At 35.0% G+C, this 24,810-nt stretch overlaps 1 protein-coding gene across 1 annotated transcript in view; it reads right to left on the bottom strand.

The window, feature by feature from the left end:
• The window catches only part of SYT10 (synaptotagmin X), a 56,011-nt gene that overhangs the window by 5,791 nt on the left and 25,410 nt on the right, over positions 1–24,810 (bottom strand). The window contains exons 3-5 of the mRNA XM_012641005.1: positions 24,067–24,634; positions 3,905–4,025; positions 542–713 (exon numbers count right to left, since the gene is read on the bottom strand). Coding sequence (XP_012496459.1) covers positions 542–713; positions 3,905–4,025; positions 24,067–24,634 — 861 coding nt within the window. The remainder of the gene's footprint in view (positions 1–541; positions 714–3,904; positions 4,026–24,066; positions 24,635–24,810) is intronic.

Here is a 24,810-nt window from a genome sequence, read left to right as displayed (position 1 = left end):
GACCCATTCTTTCAGCAGCTGCAGGTGATTTTTAATTGAATAATGACTTCTTTTGGAGGAAAAAACACCAAAACTGTAACATAGCAAACAATGAATTTTGAAGGAATCATTTTTCCCTCTCCCAATTTAATTTAAAACTGCTGTCAAATTGGTATTAACTGATCAACACTTATGTGTAGTAACATTCATCGGGTGCCGGGCAGATGGGAGGGGGGAGAAGGCGATGGGTATATTCACACATAATGGCTGTGGTGCGCACCATCTGGGAGATGGAGACGCTTGAAGCTCTGACAGGTGGGGCAAAGACAATATATGTAAGCTAAACATTTGTACCCCTGTAATATGCTGAAATAAAAAAAATGTACAATTTAGAATAAAACCTCTAATATGTATTAGAAAAACAAAAGCAAACAAACAAGCAAAACAAAACAAAAAAACCCCCCCAAAACCCTGCTGTAGCAGTGAATAATCCAGAAAGCTGAATTTGGCCTGCATATGACTAGACATGGCTGCTCTTCAGTGAGCAGAGAGATGCACATACCTATCATAATCCATGACCGCAATGGAGAGGCTGACTTGGTCCACGTTCTCTGGTGGGATGTCAAAAATAATAGCCTCATTGTACACAGGGTTTAGAGTGTTTTTCTTTGTAGTTGTTTTCCTCTTTTTTAATCTTCGACCTTCACACATCAGAGACACTTTGACGTAAGGATCTAGGAGAAGGAAGGCAATTTTATTAAAATGAAAGTAATAGTAAAAAGCATAGATAAAACTATAGTTAATTTTTACTAAATAAGAAAAGTGGTATTTTAAGCCATTTAGTGTTAGCGGTATTAAATTCAAATGAGTTATTTGAGTTGCAATAGATTCTCTAAGATTTCTTACTTTAAATGTAAGCAATTTATCTTGAATAAACTAAGAATCCACTTGATCTCACTGTTTTTAATACAAGAGAGAAAACTCACTAGTTTATCAAGAGCCAATCCAGAACTGTAATGCACCTTTTAGCCATAGTTATTGGAGGACACATTTTGTTAGAAGTGATTTATAGGGAATGTAAACCTAACACATAAGAATAATTGCAGTAAGGTTAGTTTCCTTCACAATGATGTAGAAGAAAAAAGACTAAAACTTGTGAAAGACTTAGCAACACTGTATCTAGACATAGTTATGTACCATCATCATGAGTAGAAATTAGAAAGCAAAAACTAAATTGTGCTTGGAATTTTCTTTGATTGCTGGAATAGGCACTAAAATAAAAAGCAGCATTTTAGTCATAGTGTTGATGCTTGATAAGGAGCTTGGATTGAAGAAATGATCCCTACAAATAATTTATTGCATGCACAAGAGTATATGATAAAAAGGGCAATATTTAAAGATGGCCACAACAAAAGACTCCTGATATGATATTGTCTATATGATGCCAATGAGAAGAGAAGAATTTAGTTGGGCTATATGTTTATGGGCCAAAGGGGTCAGATAATTGTTAACAAATGTTGCTTGAGATGACTTGATCCCTATCCTTCCACCTCACACCTTAAATAGAAAAACTGTTACAGTATTATAGAAAATTATGCACTATTATACTAAATTTCTAATGAGCCTTACTTTTGTGCCTTTTTATTCAAGGCAGGTGTGGCTTGGGGAGAGGCGTTGACATTGGGCTGAAAGTGTGCTGGATGGTTAAATCAGTCAGTGTCTGCTCTATCTTCGTGGGTGTTTTTCATTTTGGCTGTCCTCTAACTGTAGCATCACTGTCTCTTTTTGTCTCTATTTTCATAGTATTAAATTTTGTTTCCTTATAATAAGCCAAAATTATGGCAATATTAATTTATTTGAGCAGGTGAATGCTTTTTAACACATTAACTGCCATGTGAGTTGTATTTAACTCATGCTCATTTTGAGCCCAGGTCCTCGTGAAGCAAAACCCTGCAGTTGGTTCTTGAAAATCTTATTTGTTGATGTTCTTATTGCTACAGTTAATATTGACAATTTAATTCTAAAAACTTGGATTAAATGAATAGAAGTCAATAACAAATTTTTCATTAAATTAGAAAGGATGATTTCATTTCCGAAGTTTTTATTCTATTTTTTGTAATAAAACACTATGGCCTCAGGAAAATTTTCTTTTTCTAGTGTGGCAGTCAATGTGTTAAACTCTAGAAAAATGTGTCTTTATAGTTCAAAAACATTTCCATCAATGAATAAAAGGTATTTTGTGGCTGGAAATAGGGTATGGAGAGGAAAACAAGGTAACAGGGCAATGTTAATGTCTGTTTTCTATTTATTTTTAAACTTTTTAATGATGGGAAGTATGCTCTGAAGAAGAAGCTCACTTCTGTGATACACTTTTGTGCTTCAGCCCCAGGCCTAGGTCTTCTCATTAACAATGGGAATGAGGCATGGATTATCCTCTGCTACTGCCACCACATCTCTGCTACATTTCTCTGCTTGTGGCAAGGATAATTTCCTGGCTCCTTATTGATTCGCAAGCCTGTTGTGAGGATTAATGAGGTGGTGCTCACAAAACAAGCGCTCCTCTGATGAAAAGCTGCATATAAATAAAAAGTAATCCTGCACTTAATTACAATGTTGATGCTGTTTGCTTGTCTCAAAATTTGATCTCTTCATATGTGGTAAAAAAAAGAGTAGAATGCACAGTAATTTGCAGAGTACACTGTTTATCTGAAGTTCTTCAACATTTATTGACCCAAGACTTTTTTTTTTTTATCAAAATCAGTGTAGTTGGTGGTGGTTGTTGGTATATCTAGGTGTACATACACACTATGTATTGCGAACTTTAAAAATGGATCATGACACAATTCAAAAATCAAGATGACAGAGAGATACGATAAGATGTCTCTCTCCCATTTGTCTCCAGCCCTCTTCACCCCTTAGTGTTTGTGCATTACTCCAGTATTTCTTTATGCAAATTAGCAGTATGAATATATGTTCTAAAATTCCCCATTCTTACATAGATGAGTGCATAACATTCATGTTTATTTTTGTACCTCCTTTTTTATTCACTGTTATTTTCAGGAGGTATTTTTGCAGCAGAACTTAGAGGTCCCCTGTTTTTGTGATGCAAATGTGGGTTTCCATGTTGTTCTGAGGAATCACAGCTTTATAGATCCTCCCAAAACAGTCATTCTTTACTATATCTCCACCACTATTTCTATTTCTGTTTAATTCAACAAATTCTTACTGACCTCCTTACTCTTCCCTTATTATTTTTCTTCCATTGTGCCAATGTTCATGTATTAAATTATAAATAATCCCCAGGAACTGCAGTGATTTAAATAAAGAGGTAAAGAAGCATGATGTGGCTTTATCTCTTTATCAAAGTTAGCACAAGAGAAATTTCCTTCAAGAATTTCTTTCAGAAATTTCAAGAAGCATTAATTTATTTAGTTATTTCTGTCAGACTCTATGGATACACAAATATTTAGTTAGAAAGGTCTCAAGAATGCAAATGGTGGTCTTGGAACATGGCTTTTCTCTGCAGATCAGGTGAGGAAAATAAATTCAAACTATATATCTTCATGTGGCTCTCACATACAGCTTAAAGTCTAAGAATCTTCTGGCATAAACAACTGACTAGCTGAAAGCGCAAGAGTGGATGGTGAGGTATGTATTTCTGAGATAGAACTAAAGTGGTAGAGAAAGAAAGGAAAACAAAATCCCAAGTTCAAAGTCAATCTATTTACTAATAACCTTTAAAAATTTCATAATGATAATGTAAATAAAAGAGGTGATTTGGAACATTTTAATGTGCAATCTCTTTTTTTCTTTTTATAGCACCCCACTACGGACAAATAATTCAATAGCCATATATAATTTTACATACACGGAATATTTTATTTGGGAATGTGCCCTTGATTTTTCTGGCCAATTGTGTACTTACCTGATGAACCAGTAATATCCATCGCCTTCAGATTTCTGCACTTGATAACTGTTAATGTCATACGTCCAGCCGTTGGCAAATAACAAAGGGAAAACATGATTTCACCCAGGTCTATACTTTCCTAGAAAGGCAATTTCAAACATGAAATAGTGGAAAAAAATATAATGGAAGATGTTGAGTGAAAAATCACTTTAATAGAATATTGGAATATCATTTTAAATTGTTTTATTGAGTATACAGATAACATTGCAAAAAAGCAGTTCTGAATGCAGTAAGAAGAGTATATACCAGCTGCTTATTTGATATCTCCACAGTGTTTACACCAAGAATCTCAAACTTAACACATTTCAAACTAGACCACTGATTCCACCCATTCCCCATCATTTTCCAAAACTGAATCCTCTGTCCGTGCTTCCACAATCAGCAAATGGCATCCCAATCCACCAAAAGGCTGAAGCCAAAAACCTAGGAGTCACTTTTATCTTTTTCCCTCACCCCTATGTCCAAACCATGGGCAAGTCTTGACTGTGACTGTCTATAAAATAGATCCTCAATCAGTGACTTTGCTTCAGTTCTACTACTGCTATATAGGCCACCATCACCTCTTGCCAGGATTACTTCACTAGCCTCTGAAACTGATCTCTCATTCCAGAAGTTAAATCTTCACACGCAGCAGTCAAAGTGATCATTATGAAATGCAAATCAAACTATATCAGCCTTCTGCTTAAAACTAAGGGTTCACAACTGTATTGGCATAAAATTCAAGCTCCTTACCCTGGCATGTAAGTGGAGTAACTCCAAGACTTATAGTTAAAATACTTTTACTTATAGTTAAAATTCCTGGTTTATATCTGTTGTCCTGGTGTAATTATTAAGAGTATCTCCTTCCACATTTAAATATGTCTTTGTTTAAATGTGGACAATACATTAGAAGGTCATATACATAAGGCCCAAGGTCATTTGGGCCCTACCTTTATCTCTCACTTTATCTTTAGCCTCTCCTCCCCAGCTCTGATGCAGGCACCTCCCCCTTCAGAAAGACACCCCCCCTTTTTTGTTATTCAAACACATGAAGTTTTTTCCTACTTTGAAGCCTTTGTGTGTTCTTTTCCCTTTGACTAGTACCTTTTTCTCTTATATCTTCACATGGCTGACTTCTCACCACGCAGGACTCAGCTCAAACAGCATCTCAGCATCTCTTCAGTGAGGCCTTCCCCATCACATCATTCATTTTAAGGTAGTTATCCCTTCCTATCCTACACCCTCCCCATTCTCAGATCTTTCACTGTTTTTTCAGAGCACTTATCATTGTCTGATATCATCCTTTAAATTCATTTTTCTTTGTTTCCCTGACTCCCGTTCATAACGTCCAGGAGAGCAGGGTTCTTGGCTCTCTTATTTTTTTACATCCTACAGAAGTGCCTGGTGTACAGCTGGTTGTTAGTACATAGATTTTGAAGGAATGAATAAATTATTTAACTAATCTGTATCAAACATGACCTGTTTTGTTTCATTCATAAAGCAGAACTGTCCATAGTATGCTGACATAGATTTATATGCTGTGTTTGACTGCAGAGATCATGGAAAAGTGAAAATGAATGTGGACAATGGACAAAGAGCCGTTGCTCTGAATTACTAGGCTCTACTATTCCTAGACCACAAATAAAGAAACAAGAATTACATAATTCAGAACCTGAGCTGCAAGAGTAAGCCCAACAGATGTTAATAGTTCATCATGAAGAATTTTTAAGAACCTAGTTCTGTGAACCTGGGTGCATAGTCAGCAACTTATTTCTCCCAGAATTAAACACACCACAAATTCAAGTAGAAGATCTTTACTTCATTCTCAAACACACTAATTTATTTGGCTGATCATTCACACAGTGGTAGGAAGAGGTTCATCTCTTTTCACCATCTAACAATTATTGAGCATTATTTGCTAGGTGCAGTGGTAGGTGTTGTGGACACCAAAATGAACATGGCATGATTCTGCCCTTGAAGATCTCAGTTGAGAAGGAAGAGAGTAGGCTATAAAGGGATAAAAAAACAAGTCCAAATGCCATTTTTATCACAATTCTCTTTTTGTTTCTTTTTCCATGTATTTCTTTGGGCTCAGTCTATGGGCTGAAATTTTCTGACAGCCAACCCCCTTTCCCTCATTGGGTATTTCTCCTTTCAGTTACTATCAATAAGTGTTGCATATTTTGTTGCCAGCTCATCAAATTAAGAGATCTCTCTATGAATGTAGAGCATGATACCAAGTTCCACCAAGAAACATGGTAGGTGTGGTGATGGAGAAGCCAGGAGAGAAATAGGAGACACGATTTCAGGCATGAAATAATAGAACTGAACAGGAAATGCACCACATGAAAACAGAATAAAGTATACAGTCTGGGATTAACAAAATATATTTTCACGTTTGACTGATATGGTTTTACTTTTACACATTAAATAATCTGTGAAAGTAATTTTTCTACTTCTTTTGAACTGGGTGGTAAAAATTGATGTAAGGTATTCATACACAACTGCACAAAAGTTTAAGTCTCCATTAGCCTCATTTTTTCTTTCAGGAAGTGTGAAAGTGAAGAACAACCTACCTACATAGTGCAAAGGGTAGAATACTCTCTAAGGTAAATACCAATATTATTAGACTTTTTAAATCTTGAAGTGATCTAAGAGATAATCATGAGAAAATGAACTTAATGAAGGTAAATGGCATGACCTTAAAAAAGGTCTCATAACATATGTAATGCAGAACTTTAGATTTTGGCAACAGTGCTCTGAGCTATCGTGTATGCCAGTTATCAATACCCTCCACTAAATCTGTCTCGGTACTGATAGTCCAGCGTCAGTGAGCAGGTAAAGTTTTAATTGCCACCTCTTCTCAGCCTGTCTCATACTATTGTGGTTTATAAGGTTATATTCAGCCCAAATAGTCCAAACTCTGTGGTGCCCAGCCAAGACCAGGAAACAAGTTGAAAGTTCTCTGAACGTACAGCATACATATAATTATACACTAAAGTTCTTTTATGTAGAAAGACTACATCATTTCTTTTTTTTTGAGACAGAGTCTCACTTTGTTGCCTGGGCTAGAGTGCTGTGGCATTAGCCTAGCTCACAGCAACCTCAAACTCCTGGGCTCAGGCAATCCTTCTGCCTCAGCCTCTCAAGTAGCTGGGACTACAGACATGAGCTACCATGCCTGGCTAATTTTTTCTATATATATTTTATTTGTCCAGCTAATTTCTTTCTATGTTTTTAGTAGAGATGGGTCTCGCTCTTTCTCAGGCTGGTCTCGAACTCCTGACCTCCCTCCTTCGCCTCCCAGAGTGCTAGGATTACAGGCATGAGCCACCATGCCTGGCCATACATCATTTCTTATTCAACACCCCTTTACTATTGTTTTAGACAAAATTGCTTTAGACAAAATTTTAGCACAATTATGACTTGCAGTCATAATAATTACTGGAGTCATCAAGATAAGGAAATATATCTTATAAGTTCTTTTTAAGAAGGTAGGTAAGTATACACTATTTTTCAAGATTATTTTTATCCAAAATGCTTAAAATGTTTAAAGTGATAATTTCATCTTAACATGAAGAAGGCTTTGAGTTTGTAAAAATTTTACTTATGTGTAATCCCATTTTCTATAATTTTATATAAAAATTAATTTTCCATATTAACCTTTGAAAACTCTTGTATCTTTGGGCCAATAACCATTTAAAAGCCTACTATAAAGTCTAGGATATAGTGTTCCATAAAGTTCCTTTCAGGTGAGAAGATCTTTACTCCATTCTCATACACTAATTTATAGGGCTGAACACTCACCATGGTAATCTTTTGAGTCCCTACTTGAAAAATGGGCTTATGAATATGGGCTAACAGTAAGACTGGGTCAGCAGGTGTATATTTGATTTCCTCATCCTGGCTCCACCAAAACAGAGCTGGGTAGATAAAGATCATTTTCTGATGATTGGCCATAGTCAACCTCAAAGATAAAGTCACACTTATAAAATTTTTTTCCACACATTTTTTCTCCAAAATAAAAATAAAATTCACTGAAAGAATAAATTGATAAGCAAATATTTGCATTGCACATCCTATTTTGGGACTAATTGAACAGTAAAATCAAGCTGTAGTGATTGAGTGTAAGAGATGGAGAAGAGATAGATTAAAGGCTCTGTAACTAGAACCAAGGGACTCATTCCTGGAGGGAAATTATCATTACATAAGGTTTAAAGAATTATGAAGGTGATATTTCACAGGGAAAAAGAGGAATGATATTGTATGTTAGTACTATGATAAATACTTAGAAATAAGAATAGACAGTATGTGCTGAGAAAAATGGAGCTTGGTGACATGTTAGAGGAGTTTCAGGCTTGATGTAGCCGTTTGATGACTTCAGTGGGCAGAAGAGATCCAAAGGTGTTGGTGACATGAAAAAGTGGGAGTTTGTCAGAGTAGAAAGGATACAAGTTCCCGGGTCAGAGAAACTAGAGTTAAAATTCTAAATCTTCCATGTACTAGTTCCCAAGCATATGGCTAAAATGCCTGACCTCCCTAAGCTTGAGTTTAATAGCAAGTAAAATGGGGATAATAATATCCACCTTGCAAGGCAGGGGTCAAGCATGTAAGGTGCCTGGTATAAACAGACATTCAAAAATTAATAATGATATTAATGAAAATAATATTTGAAAAACACTTCTTTACCTTGAGTAGACTAGATCAGGATAAAAAAGACAGAAGAGAGAAAGGCTATTGAAGTAAAATATTTGTGGGAAGGTGTTGGCTAAAGAAAGGTTTGAATTCAGTGATATACTGGGATGTAAGCATCATTAAGACTTATTGAAAAAAAAATTTAAACATACAATTGGTTGCTGCGGTGACAGCAGCCCTCACATTCACTTAGCACCCTAAATGTGGCCTATCTTCCACGTTTCCTTGGTGGTAAGAAAACAGATGGTTTTTTCACACTGTTAAAAGCAAGATGCGTTACTAGATCAAATGAGCTTCTTCATCAAGTTACTAGTCCTTCATCAACCTGCCCACAACATGAAGCTGCAGTGAAATGCAGACCCAGAGTGGGTCTACCAGATTCAGAGTACTGTAAAATTTTTATTTCTCCTTGATCCATGCCTCTCATTCACCTGAGAAAATCATGGAATTTAACCTCGAACACTCTACTTAACCTCACTTGACCTCAGTTTCCTTGGTATGAGGGTGTTCAAAGAAATGAGCTAATTTATTTTCCAGCTCTAAAATTTTGTAATTTTAAGTACTGGTTACAAAAATGAGGGCTCAATAGCACATACAGTTCGGGCATGTTCAGGAATGTCTGGACAGGCTGTTTCAGATCTTGTTTGCTATAGTGCCTAGTGAGCCTCATTGAAAAGACCACAGAGGATTAATTGGTGCTAATTGCTCAATTCCAAGGTCAAGAACAAGTGATCATAAAAAAACAGCTATTATTTAAATTTCCAGGAAGGATCCACAGCACTTCCTCCCTCAACAGAGAGTATCAGGGTTGATCTAATTGGGGATTTGTGAGGAAAGACCATACAGGATAACAGATGTGCAATGTCATTTATATTATTCTCTGGCTCTGCTACAGTTCTCAAGGGGATACTCTGGTATGTGTTGGGCACACAGGGCTTACAATATAAAGTCAAAACTCCTCAATGTGACACATGTGGCCCCTAACAATCTAGTCATTGGGGGAATACTGATGACCAAGACAAAATTTTTCTCTTGCTAGGGTTTATATGAGATTTTGGACAAGTTACTTAATCTTGATGAACATCACTCAATAAGTGAGAGGTCAAACTGGAATGATGACATAGGTCTCCAGTAGTATAAGTGCTTTTTAGAAGGATTCTTGGGTTTTGATTATAGGAATAGTGATGAAAGATACCTGATTCTTCCCATGAGAATCTAGGAGGTCTTCAGAGGTGGGTGGAAATTAATGTGAACCTTGAAGAATGAGCAAAGGTAAAGGGAATTTAAAACAGAGGTTGCAGCATATAAAGAGACTGTGAAGGAGGTGTGGGGTGTCCAATCATGACCAGAAGATCAAACAGAAAGCACTGGGCTCTAGTTTTGATTTAAATGGCAACACAGTGGCCTTATTCTAAATGGGCCTCCTTAGGACCACTTAATCAGATCACCTCTGATTTTCCCTGCAGAATGAGATCCATAACAATTACCTGGAGGGGTTGCTGTTAGATTTAGAAGGGGTAATATACAAAGATAATATATGCCATGGGCCAGTTTGCAGCCTGAAACATAGATGCTCAAAATGAATACACTTTTTTTTCCTGTTCATGACAATTTTCTGGGGTCAATGATTGGCATGAGGTTGATGCTCAATAAAAAGTTTATTGAATGAATAATTAAATAAATAAATCATAAAACCATCATTCCAGGTCATGACTTCAGTTGCAGCACAGACATCTACTGTTTGAAGGACTGAAGACTACCCAGCAACCAGAGAACAAGTTTTTGTGTGTGTTGTTGTCTTTGTGAGTAACCCTCCCCCCTAGAATTGGGCAAGGGCTTGTCCACATATGATGACCCTGAGAATGTGATAAACTAATAGTCACAACAATTTTGAGTCATTTAAAGATACATGTAAGGTTTTGGGAGCTACAGTTAGAGAATACTCATCTATTATTAATAGCTTTATTGAATCTTATTTCTCTATAGATCTCTCTAGTCTTGTATGATCTGGGATTATGTTTGCTATGATTCTATAGTACATTGAAATTTCAGAATCAAATATATCCCTAAGGTCTACACATTGCTTTTTTTCTTTGCACATCTGGCCATCTGCCCCAACCAGGCAGCACAAGGCATCTAGTGTCTCTAGATGGCAAACAGGAAGGAAGAAGAAGCTGTTTGATAGAGTACAATTAGGAAATGTAATTAACATTATAACCATCCTTCAGTTACTAACCCACTTCCCCCCTTTCTTTCGAAGAACCACAGTTTTCACACAGCACTTCCTCCCTGTCTTTCCTCCTTCTCTCAGTGATTCTGATGAAATTGGATTTCATTGTGTTCCAGAGGAGTGGGGGCAGGAATAGGAAAAGGAGGCCTCCATGAGAAAATCTAGTGAGATCGCTGGATTTTTACATCACATTTTCATTATTGATTCTTTTCCATTAGAAGACAAAGAAAATGCTCACCAAGTGCCCCTTAGCAGGACCTCCTTATATTTCTGCATAATGGAAAGAATGCATTTGTATTAAGCACATAATGTTAAGCATTGTGCTTGGCCATGGCACAAAGTCCAGGTGAAACTTGGCTGAAGTCAGGGCAGAGAACATGGCAGTGTTAGAGACTGGATAATTACAAACCCCACTGGGCACTGGGTGATTAACGGTAACAACCCAGAGCTGCTATTGCCAGGGGTACTGTTTAAGAGCATCCATGTTTCTGCTCAATGGGAGATCCATTTTCTGCTCCTATCCAAGAGAGAAATAACTGTCTGCCAAAATAGTTTAGCACTTATCCTATTCAACACAGCCATAGACTTTAACTGCCAAGAGCCATGAAGTTCTCAGGTTACAGAGACAGAGCCGAGGCCTTAAAACAATCTTTCCTTGATTTAACAAATCCAGCCTCATAACTACCCGTGTAACAGGGATGCTGAAGCAAAGAGGGAATAGCCCAACATAGATATGGAGACAAGAGCAACTTGGCACACAAACAGAGGGTATAAATTTGATAACTCTTCATCATACTGGCTAAGAGAGATCATAAGCTTCTTGGTGAAATAAATTGGAGACTTATTTTCAAAACTCAATTATCATTTACAGATAGGGACATAGAAACTTGTGTAATAAACTATATACAACTCTCTTTTGATGGATGCTTTTAAATACAAAATTCTTAATTAATTAAAGGAATTCCTCTAAGTACTGCTGTATGTAGACATTTAGACTGGATGAACTTTCCTTCACTATCTTAGAATCTGTCTTAAATTGATCTTATGGTTTCACTCCTGCCTCTCTAAGTTTATTCTCCACATACTAGCCAGAGATCTTATTGATTCTAAGTGAGAGCATGGCTCACTTTTGAACAAAAACCATCAATGGCCTCACTTATTACTCAGAATAAAACCCAAAGCTCTTTCTATGTCTTGAAGGCTCTAGATGACCTAATCCCCAGCTATCTATCCCCCATCATTCTCATGGGAGGGTTCTTATCTCAGCACCCTACCTAGGGTGGCCCTGCCTCACTGCCATTTCCTGGCTCTTACCCTGCCTTATGTTTCATGTAGCACATGCCTTCGTGGTACATGCTGGGTATTTCCTTCACTATTTCCTGTTTCCCTTTTCTAGAAGGTAGGCCTGATAGAACAGGGACATTTTATGTCCTAAGATACCCAGTAGAGTGTCTGGTAAACAGGACGCCTAAATAAAAGTTTGCTGAGTTGATGGATATAAAATCCTTGCTCCTCTCTATGTAAGTAGATTATAAATTAGAATATTAGCAGTCTAATTAGTAGGATAATGGCCCATTTGGGCATAATTTTCTGCATGCAGATATCTAAGCTCTTCTGTAGTCTGAGATTTGATAGGTGCCCATCTCCCTTTACTTACTATAGGGTGTGTGGTTATGCTTGGAGTATTTTAAAATCTAAAAGCACTCGAAAAACATGAATAAAATATGTATCCAGTCAGAATGTCTCTTGTTTAGTGAATTAAATTTATAGGACTTAAGGCAACATAGGTCATGGCACAGCCTTTTATAATATTGCCATATTTTATTCCATTTCCAGATTTAGGAAAAGAGTTAAAACATAAGTATCTCTCATGCATTTAAAAAATATAAGGGTAATATATTTAAGAAATCTAAATATTAGAGGAAGAACTTTAGGACATGGAAGGAACTGGGAAATCAGTACTTGAGCAGATACTAAGAAGGTGTCTCCTTTGTGTGCAAGATTATAGCGTATTGGAGATAACTGGCAGTTAGAAACTTTAAATTTCATAAGCATTTCACATATATTATCTCATTTTACTTTCAAAATATTGCTGTGGGGTTGATACTATAAACCTCTTTTTGTGAATGAGGAAACAAGTTCAGAAATGTTAAGCAACTTATTCAAAGTGATATAGCTAAAAGGTACCAATACCAGGATTCTAAGGAAAGTACACTCACTTTAATTCCTGTACTTTTTCTGCTTCAGTCTGTGGCTTTCCCAAATAGAAATCGTGCCTAAAATTTTAATAGCCATAAAAACAAACTTCAGATTGTTTACATGGTCTTAGATTTCAAAGGTAGCAGATGAAATATTGTATGTCTTTGAAAAAAATGTTTAGAAATTATAAAATCAGATACCTGATTTATAGGAAACAGTTAAGTGCAAACTGTTAGAGGAGGAGGAAAATTCTTTTGAACATTTGCATTTAAAAAGGAACTGAATATTCTTTTCACTATATAAAAGCACGTTAATAAATAATAATTAAGCAGGTTACATGCAAAGGAGAAATAGAACAACTTTAACTAAACAGTATCTTTAGAACCACACTAAATTCCTAAAACTTGCAACAGATCCAGGTGTGTTGCTAGATCATCTTAAGGCTAAAGTGTTTCTTTTTATTTCCTACAACTTTCAAGCATTAAAATATATCAAGACACAAATTAAAATATACCCAGACACAATTAAATTATACCCTAATACAGATTTTTACTCATTGCATCTAAGAAAGAATAATTGCCTAGAAATTTCCTGAAATAACATTGACTCCGATTTTTTTTTAAATAAGGCAAGGACAGGCATTGCTTGGTTCTCTATCCATTTCAATCACAGTTTTACAAGATAGATTTGACACGATTATAAGTTTTAAATGCCACGTAAATATATTTTTGTCTCCAGTGTTACTATTGCAAATTTCTTTAATTCAAACTATATTAGTATTTAGAGATTTCAGTTCTGTAAGCCAAAAGTTAAACTTCCATGTTTTAAAAGAAAAATTGTTTCTTTTCTCTTTAGTATTTAATATATTCTGAGTCTGATAAAACTGAAACATAATTTAGGGCAAACAATTGACCTAAGAGTCAAAGATTTAAAATCTAGTTTTGGCTGTTCTACTAATCAGCTTTGTGAATTGAAATGATATATTTTTTAACAACCTTGGGCTTCAATTTTCTAAACCATAAAATGAAAGGATTAAATTTGAACCCTCTACCAATTGTAAATAATGATCATATGATCTAAATATAAGACTTCTCAAAATCTAGCCCAGAACATACCCAGTAAGGTAATATGAAAGACTTTTGACCACTTACTACAAGTTTTATGTACTTTACCAAGAAAAAGCTCTCTGGTCATTATTTAAAATACTGATTTTATTTATATACAATTCTACCAACTTTGGTATCTGTGATTCAACCTAAAAGCAACAAATTGGAACAGTAGGTAATGCAGGAAGCACATATATGTATAATAGAGATGAAATCGTGAAATGTAAGAGATTAGTGAACAAAATAAAATTGTTTTTTAAATTTATATAATTAATGGTTGTAAAGATCACAACTATTAAGAAAAGGTTAATTTATATTTAGTATATTCTACTTAAAAAGCATGGATATCTATAGCATTTTGTAAGTATTTCTACTTAAAATTTTTAAAGTAAGAAACTGGGAACATAAAAATGTTTTGGAATCTATAAAATGAACATAAATAGAGAATTATTTTTCTAGACTATTCTAATTTTGAGACCAGACTATTCTAAATGAATGATGTGTTGTCCCTGTCTGAAATCTTGATTTTAGGAGGCAGAAATTCTGACTTTTTCAACTGCAATGAAATGTGGAATTCCACATTTAGGGAGATCATTTGAAGTTCTCTGTGTAACAAGAATAAAGAGTTTTAGCAATGGTCAGGGCTCTTTCTCATTTTCTGTGGTTGAAGGACTTGTATTATCATCAAGCCTTTAAAGGACTAATTTGATTTCTCCTAAGGTAATGAACACATAGAGCCCCTCAGATACACAGCATGGTCTAGAAATGTTAGAGGAAATTAACCTGTTTGTAATTAGAAATCATTTTCTTTCTTTAGGGATGCAGCAGGAAACAGATGGCACACACGAATTAAAGTAATTCCAGAGGGCTTCATGAAGGGACTATTCACAGATGTGAGGGAGCGAGAAGTAGGAAACCACAGAGATTAGTGCTGTGCCCTGCAGCTGGTAACAGCGGAGGCTATAATGACCGCTAGGACTGAAAGAGCGAAAGGGAACAGTCACCTGGATTCAGAAGGAAAGTGGTAAGAAGAAAAGGCTTCTAGGAGAGGAACTGTACCCTCAGGGGAAGGACATAGCCAGCCTGAGGAGTTCTCACAGGGGAAGAGAGCAATGATCAGAAAAGACACATCCCTGCCTCATTCTCCCGCCGTAACATATCTTTCCAGAAGGCAGAGAGCCCGAGAACCAAACAAGCCGGCTTCCTGAGGCACCACACAGGGTGGAGAATAGTGGAGAGTGAACCTAAAGGAACAGATGGAGACAACCACCATCTTCAGCTCCTGAGGTTTCATACGAAGCAGGTTGGTGAGGTAACAAAGAGGAGGAAGTGCCCAGTGGAAAGGGAAGAAAGCCACGTCTGGCTTCCCCCAGGAAGAGAGTCTGAGCATGAGTGGAATCAAAAGATGACTGAGGCTTTGCCAGGGAGAAAGAGGGAGAACACACACTTTGGGCAGCGGCATCAGTCAATGAGAAGCTGGCAGCCATGCCAAAGCTATCGCTTTGAGTGAGGTGAAACCAACGCTGAGCAATCATATAGAAGAGCCACGAAAATGAGTGAAGAAAGTTAGAAATGGGCCAGATCACCAAGAATACATGTAGTGGGAAATCAGAAGGGAACAGGAAGGAGAGGCCTTGGAACAGGTAGGGCGCTCAGGAGGGTGATACCTGGATGGGACAGGAGAGAAACTGAGTAAAATGCCAAAATCCTTAGTGGATGCAAAAAAATAATTGGGAGATCATCTCCAGGTAGGAGATGAGGGACAGGCTAGATGGCTTGGTAAATGTACACATCATAAAAAGAAGCAATTGTGTCTACTCACTGAATCACAGCATACAGTGACTAAAAAGATTTAAATGATCGCTGAATCAAAACTTTCCCACCTGAATAGAAAAATATAACACCTAAAATTATCCCTTACCATAATAAGAGGATACAATCATTTTTAGTACCAAGGTCTTATTTCTATTTAATATATTTAACACATTTAATATGTTAGCTACATCAATAACATCCAAAAACCTACCACAACATATATCCTGCTGATACTACTGCTAACACTTGTTGGCAGCTAGCATATACTGAGCTTTTACATTGAAGTCAATGTTATTTCAGGAAATTTCTAGATAATTTTTCTCTCTTAGATGCATTAGTAAAAAATCTATATTTGAGGTATAATTTAATTGTATCATTTGTGTCTTGGTATATTTTAATGCTTGAAGGTTGTAAAAAATAAAGAGAAGCATTTTGGCCTTGTGATGTTCTAACAATAGTTGGGTCTGCTGCAAGTTTTAGGAATTTAGTGTGGTTCTAAAGATGTTTACTTAAAGTCGTTTTATTTCTCCCTAGCATTTAATCAGTTTAATTATTAGTTTTTTTTTTTTATTTTTTTATTTCAGCATATTATGGGTGTACATATGTTTAGGTTACGTGTGTTGCCCTTGGTTCCCCCCCACACCGAAGTCCGTGTTTCAAATATGTCCATCCTTCGGGTAGTGCGCATTGCACTCCTTGTGTATACAAATACCCCTCCCCTCCTCCCTCTTCCCCCCTCCTCCCACCGCCCTCCCCCTTCCCCAGCATCCAATAGATGTTGTTCTGATATGTGCATTTATGTGTTGATTAGTTAATGTTCACAATGGAATATTACTCAATCATAAGAAATGACAGTGATCTAGCACCTCTTACACTTTCCTGGATTAAACTTAAGCTAATTATTAGTTATTAACATGCTCTTCCCTAGTGAAAAGAATATGCCTGACTCTGCTAATGACTTACCTTGAGTCCTCACAACAAATGATGGTTTCCCCTTTCATAATCCCCCTTTTACAAATAACATAATTAAGACTTAGAGAGATTTGGTAATCTGCTCCAAGCCATATACGGATAAGTGACATAGCAGGAATGCAAAGCCGTGTGGGTTTCTTCTGGAGGCTTAAGTGCTTTACTGATTAGGCTATACTGCCTTTAACTGTAGCTACAGAGGGAGAGAAAGTCCCAAGGATGGTGGGGAAGCCAGATGGCAATTATAATCTTCAAAAGTAGAATAGTCTAGGAATTTAAATTGGAAATTGTGTAGATGCAATGAATTTAAGCAAAAAATCCCATCATTTTCCTTTTTAAACAACCCCAAATATTATGACTAAAATATGGTTGGTAGCCATTCTTTAAGTGGCCACTTTAGCTTCCCATTTTTGAATGACACCCTTTCAATGAATCAAAAGATAATACTGTGCTTACCCCACAATTCTATGTTTATCTAAAAAGTATAGCAACAATGTTGAATTAAGTTTAAAATTGGTGGCACAAATTTAAGTTTCAGATTCGCATTAACTTTGGTTTTTCATTTTGTAAACAGAACTCTGTAATGACTGTTTCCAGAAGCTGCTGTGTAAACTGCTAATAAAAGACTAATATAATCATTATTGTGGACTCTTTTATAGCCACCTACCAGCAATCTTTCCCATGAAATGCACAGGTGGTCAGACTGGTCAGACAGTGAAATCTTGTTCTCTAAATGTGCATAGATGTGATCTAACTTAAAAAATAATATAATAAGCTATGGTGATTTCTTGAATATTAAATATTCTTTTTAACAGGCTAAGCTGGGCAGGTGCTAAGGCCAAGAAGAATCATGCTTTGAGAACTCTCATAGTTTTGCGATAGTCTACGATAGACTTTATTTATTTATTTATAGAGATGGGGTCTTACTATGTTGCCCGGGCTGGTCTTGAACTCCTGGACTCAAGTGATCCTCTCGCCTCAGCCTCCTGAGTATCTGGGACTACAGGCGCACAACACCATGCCCAGCTAAGACTTTATTATTTCAAACTTAATTTAAATTTAATTTTATATTGCAATATAGATGCTTTCCATCAATTCTTGCAAAATGACTAAAAGACCTTATATACAGGTTCATGGAATTTACTTGCAACATTTGAATTAATGAATAATTATTGGCAGCCCATTAGCAGATGTGTAATCTGTTACACTCTGGGGCAGGTGTACTGCAGAGATAAAACAGAAAACTAGGGTGTTCGGAGAGGAGCAGATGTGGGCTCATCCTCCCAACCTGAAGGCCTATGGCTACAAGACTGACTGCTACTCCCTGGGAGACCTAGTGACAGAGATAGTCCCTGACCAGAAAGGTCCAGTCCCTACTGCACCTCTTTTCCTTATAATGAGACTGGAATTTTGCCACTCTATAAAATGTTATTAGCTGACATAACATTGCAGAGTTAAATATTAGAAGAGAATGCATTGATAGCCAAGGGAAAAAATATAATATTATTGTGATCCTATAATTGATCCAGGATGATTGGGGGTAGAATTAAAAATATATATCTAGAAATAAGAAAGCAAATTTAAAAAATTTTTAAACATTTTAAAAAATTTTAGTAATGTGTAATGAAGTTAGTTACTTGAAACTTACTGAAGCTCAGCAGGTGCATTCAGTACTCTGAATGGCTGATACAATGAACACAGCAGTTCCTTTGTATTTGTCATGACAGATACTTGGTTAGAAGACAATAGATTCAAACATTTTATCGCTGTAACCCAGGTCAATGTGGTAGGCACACACAACATCTTTACTTGTGGGAATTTTTTAAGTTGGTGAACATGGTGCTGAAAACCATTCATTGAATAGATAAGTGAATAAATAAATATGCAAAATGAAGTTGGTTCTTTTTGAGACAAGGAAATCTTTTCCTCATCTACGTATACTTTCAATGGCTTTTTGAGAATGCATGGGAAAACTATATATAAACATTCAAAACATATCAGTATTTGCAGTGACTGACTTTTTGAAAAAAGTTAACTAAACATGTGACTAATACTATGCACAATCTAGGCCTGCAATGTCTACTGTGAAAAAAAAAAAAGAAAAAATAGTATGCACAATGGTCTTAAAATAAAATATACCTAAAGCAATATGCTGCAAATCATTCCCTTTCTATATTCTTTCATCCAGTTTCTACCACTTTTGCCAATAGGAAACTACTATTATTAAGGTCTTGTGTGTCTTTACTAGACTTGTTTTGCATATATAACTGAATATGGGTGTGTATTTCTCCTTTACATTTCTGAAATAGCAGCATAGGGTACACACTGGTTTTCAATGTGATTTTTTTCCTACATTGGAGGTATTTGTATGTTAGTGCCAGAGGTGGTTGGCTTGCCATATTTGTGATACATAGTGGAATCATCCCTAAAGTGAAAACTAATTTTCTGCACAGAATAAAGACTCACCTTTATTGCTTCCTTTGTCATTCAATCTCTAATTTCAAAAAGAAAAATTGCTAATTCTTGAAAAATATTAATCCTTCTCATATATAGATAATTTATTAGTCATGAAATTATGAAGGCAAAATATTTGACTTTTGCTTCAACTTGATGAGATTTTTCTCAATAATTTAAAATTTTCCTGGTTTATTTTACATATGAATGGGTGCCATACCTTGAAGATTTAAAAAAGATTAAAAAAATTTTTTTCTATAGAAAGTAGCTAATGTTAACAAAATATAACTAAGCATATACTTATTGATTTGTAATCAATGGGGTACATCATCACATTGTTTTTTCCTCTGGTAGTAGTAGATTTGTACTTACATAATTCTACACTTGACCTTATATAAAAATTTGCTAAGTTATTTATTCAACAGGTATTAAACACTCATATATGCTGTGAAGGATGCAAGATGATTTCTGTCTTCCAGAAGCTCAGAGGCAAATGGCAGACATATGGCAAATACTTGCAGAATGTTTAAATAAGTGCAACAGCCGATGCTCCCTTAGCATATAGTAGCTCCTTTCCATTCTCATTGCTACCAGTCTCAATCAGGCTTCTTTCATCTCATCCAGACTGTTGTGTTGGGTTCCTACCTGGCCCCTATATCTCACAGTGCCCCCACTCCTATCCGCTTGTACCCAACGAGTTGTCATATGAGATGATAGCTCCAGAAATTTCACTCTTGTGATAAAACACAAAATAAACGTAAATCCCCATTGTACTAAAGGTCTTCCTGATTGTAGTTTAAGCATAACATTCTGGTTTGAGGTTTTTTTAGTCTCTTCTTCATTCCATATTCACTCTCTACTTTTTTCCCCCCTGAAAACATGCTACAGTCTTGATTTATTTCCTTTTCCTCATGCTGTTTTCAAGAAACACCCAACTTCTCTTTTCAGAATTCTACCATCATCCAAAAGGGATCTCAAATATTATTTTCATATGGGATATAATCTGTACCAAAAAGCGTGTGCGTGCATGTGTGACATTTGTGGAGGTTACCAAGAAAAAATTATATAGTAATTTACACTCTGGCAGATATTTTCTTTGTTACTTGTCTTTTCTGTTAGACTAAAGTCTTTGACTAAAACTTGTATTTTACTAGTCTTTTTTTCCAGTTTAGAACTAAATATAAACTTTGTACATAGCAAGTTCTCAGTAAATATTTATGTAATCGAATTGAAGTTATTTGAATCAAATGCTGTAGAAAAAAAATCGATTTCATGCGATGAACTATCCTGGGAAGATTTTTTGGATGGGGCCTTGGATAGGCCTTTGACATATGGAAAAAATGTGACAGAGACTCTATGATGAAAATTTGTAGGAATCAGACACTTAAAACAATTAGAAACAACAATCACAAAAAGTAGCTACTCTGATTTTCATAAAGTCCTATTTTCAGTAATTATAAGACATAATTATATAATTAGCTTGAAGAAGGAAAAAGCGAGCCATAACATTTCCATCAATATGATAATAAAACAAGACTTAATGATACTAAAAAGAATCATTAAAAATTAAAGATACATGAACTATTTCTTTTCAAACTGATAGCAAAATGCTCTTTTTTCCCAGTAAATTTTGTACTAAATTTAGTTGTAGATTTGCAGTTATATAAAAGCACTCTGTAAAATCTCATAAATGATTATTTCAAATAAAAACCTTAATTATAAGAATTCTTATAATTGTAAAATTGTAAGATTTATAAGAATATTTATATTTGTCATCACTCTCTATTAACATTTTTTTTAATATACACACCATGGAATACTACTATCTCTTAACCTAATGATAGCTAATCTTTTAATTCAAATATTTATATTATTTTTTACATAAACTCTTTTATATCCATGTCTGCATAATTGGATCATCTTTGTAGATTTCAGTAGGACTTGGACGAGTGAGAGCATATATTACATTTCTTTTCATTTATTTTTTTTCTCCTTCTTTTTGGAAAACTCTATAATTTCTGTATAAACTATTTAAAATTACAGACGTGTGAAGAGGAAAAGTTTCTTAAGCAAATTTCAACCCACATCTGTTTTTTTTCATTTTTACTAATAAGTCAATATAAAATTGCTTAATGATTTTTCAAAAGTTGAACAGAAATTTTAATTAAATACTACACTAATCATAATATTAACTTTGGCCAAATAGTCTAGACATTTAGGTTTCATTACTATGTTTTCAACAAAAAAAAATTCCACAAGCAACATCTTGAACACTGTGTGGCTTGATGTTCCAGTTAAAGAAAAATGTCTTTTTACTAAAATAATTTAATGATAAATTTTATTTTCACCCTTCTTCTTTTTATATTCAGAATACTGAAATGAAAATATCTACAGGTGTGGCAGGCAGAATAAAGGTACCCCCAAAGATGGCCGTGTCCTAATTCCTAGAATCTGTAAATATGTTACTTACAGGGTGAAAGGGACTTCAGAGACATGATTAAGATTATGGACTTTGAGATGGGGAGATTTTCCTAGATTACCCACGTGGGTTCAATCTAAGCCAACAATTCCTGTGGCCTCTGGAATTTGGAAAAGACAAGAAAATGGATCTCCCAAGAACCTCTAGAAAGGAGTGCAGCCCTGCCAACACCTTGATTTTATTTAGTTTAGTAAGACCCACATTGGACTTGTAACTGAACTATAAAATGTTTATATTAAGACACTAAATTTGTGGTAATTTTTACAGCAGAAATAAGAAATTAATACACTAGGCATATGGGAAGGTTGAAAATAAATTTGAGTATTTATTAATATTTACCAAAAAGTGAGTATGTATTATTAACAGTCAAAAACTAAAGTTTCCCCAAGGAATTCCTACTCTTTTTCTAAGGACCAGTTTGGAATACAAAAACTTAAGAATGTAAAAAACAATTCACTGCCACTCTCCTAGAAAATTATACTAATTTTTAGACTATTTGCAGATTATTTACCTCTAAGCCTGAATATATGAACAGAATATGCTTCAACATAATTTTTTAATGGTAATATGTTTGTTGCAAGCCTGGTACTTGAGCATGCCAAGCACAAAGAATGTACTCAGTAAATATTTGTTGAATGAATAAAAAAAGTAGTAAGATTGAGGAATCAAAAGAAATAAGCTCACAATTAATTACTAGCTGTATTTGTAGAATTCTGAAAGGTGTCATATTTTTAAAAATAACAAATATCACTCTTAACCATATTTCCCTGTAGAAATATCAGCAATATAGTGAAAATCATGTGAAATCAAAAGATCCCCAATGTGCCCCTGAAATATATCCAGTGTCATAATTCCTTCTTTGTTCCCTAATAGATATCCTAATAGATATCACAATGGAGACCATGAAATAAAAATTCAACAGCTGAAAATGTTGTGATGATGCAACATAATCCACATATGTAATCTAAACATTTGTACCCCTGTAATATTCTGAAATTAAAAAAACACAATTTATAATGAAAATATAATCACCCCAAATATTGATTGTATAATAATTAGTAAAACACTGATAATGAAAAAATACAAAAGGAGCTATTTTGAGTAAAAAAATAGTTTTCTTATTTTTTTAAATAATCCCCTGTCTCTATTCAAAACTTAAACATTCTAAGCTTAAAATTTTTGATAATACTCAAGCAAAAGATGGTAATACATAAAGACAACCTGATGGTAAAAATTAAATGCTCCATTTAAAAACTAAGAAGCCAAAACAATTTAGAAATCTAACTTAAGAGATCAGTTCTCTAATTCCACTTCTATAATTCTATCTTGGACAAATAGTCTTGAATAAAAAAGTAGATTTTGGACAAAAAAGAACACACCAATTTTTAGTGTAAAAAAATTTATGCCTAATTTAAACATTTAATGATAAGAAAATAGTGAGGTAAATGGATCATATATCTAAATTTCATGCACTAAAACAAATATAGCATGAAAAAAATCAGTGTGAAAAATTTTAAACTTAGTATGATCTTAATTATTTAAAAACATGCATAGCAAAAAAATGGAAAACAATATGCTAAAATATTATACCAAATTGGTACCATTGTAGATTATTTTAATTTTATGCTATGTGTTTGTACTGTGTTTTCTGAATTTTCAATACTAAAGTAATATTTTATGATCAGAAAAAGCATTTTATAATGAAAAATAAAAGTTCTAATGTAAATAATCACTTCTTGATCATTCAGCATTTCATACACTGTAATTGTGTGTATTCCACGAAAGCTTCTAAAGTAATGGACTGTTACAGATCAAATTAAGGACTTTTGCAACTAGCATCAAAGTACATTTTAAATTTGAGAAACAAAATCATCTTAAGGAACGAAAGTCAATATTAACTATGAGGAAATTGAGTATAGGGGATAAGTCACAGATAAATATTTCACAGGAGACAAGGCCTACTCTTTTTGGTAACTTACAAGAGCTAGTTTTTATTTACACAATCACCAAAGTTACCTACACAGTGTTAGGCCCCCGAATTATTATTATTATGTAGTTAAATCCTACCTTTGCAAGATCCTGGGACATAAACTCCATGACTGTAAAATTTATTCCAATAATCTGGGTAATAATTGGTCTTATATATCACTGTAGGTCAAATAAAAAACAATATATTGGTGGAATTATTACTTACTGTGGTAGCACAATGAATATCTTTCCATACTGCGGCTTCCCTGGAGAGATCAGAGACTTCAAACAAATTATCAAGAATCACTTCCCCAATCATGTCATGTCTAGAAAATCTGTCAAAATCATACACACTGAAATGTAGCTTTCGGTTGCATAGTTGGTCGTACACTACAGGAAACTGAAAAGTTTCATCAAATAGAGGATTTAAGGTCTTTCTGTGCACACGGGTCTGGAATTTCTTTTTCCTATCTGGAAGAAGATACATCTTCACATAAGGGTCAGAAGTTCCTGTGAAGTCTTTAGCAGGGAGATCTAAGGCTTTGATAATTTTGACAACTAGAAGTTCATTTTCATAATCATACTGGAGGGTAAAATTAAGTTTCCCACAGGTTTTGACGTCCTCTTTTTTGTTGCCCTCGGAGTCAACCGATTTCTGTTTGTAGAGCTCTGGTTTTATTCTCCCAATGCTGGTTGTTGTTTCTCCTCGTTGTAAAACAGGCTCTGTGCCCATGCTAAAGTCAACACTGGAAACCTGCATTTGCCTTGGTAGGTGTCTCCTGAAGGAGTTGTGGCTGTACACATACACACACATACAAAATCATTGTGGTAGATCATTTTGATGACAATGTTACACAGTGGCATTAAACTCTCCCATACCCGCAGGATAATGAAAAGATATCTGTATCTATACCTATATGGCTAGATATACACACACACACACACACACACACACACACACACACACACA

The sequence above is a fragment of the Propithecus coquereli genome, unplaced genomic scaffold (genome assembly GCF_000956105.1).
Source record: "Propithecus coquereli isolate 6110/MARCELLA unplaced genomic scaffold, Pcoq_1.0 Scaffold16, whole genome shotgun sequence".
Taxonomy (NCBI): Eukaryota; Metazoa; Chordata; class Mammalia; order Primates; family Indriidae; genus Propithecus; species Propithecus coquereli.
This window is presented reverse-complemented; position numbering and strand designations above follow the sequence as displayed.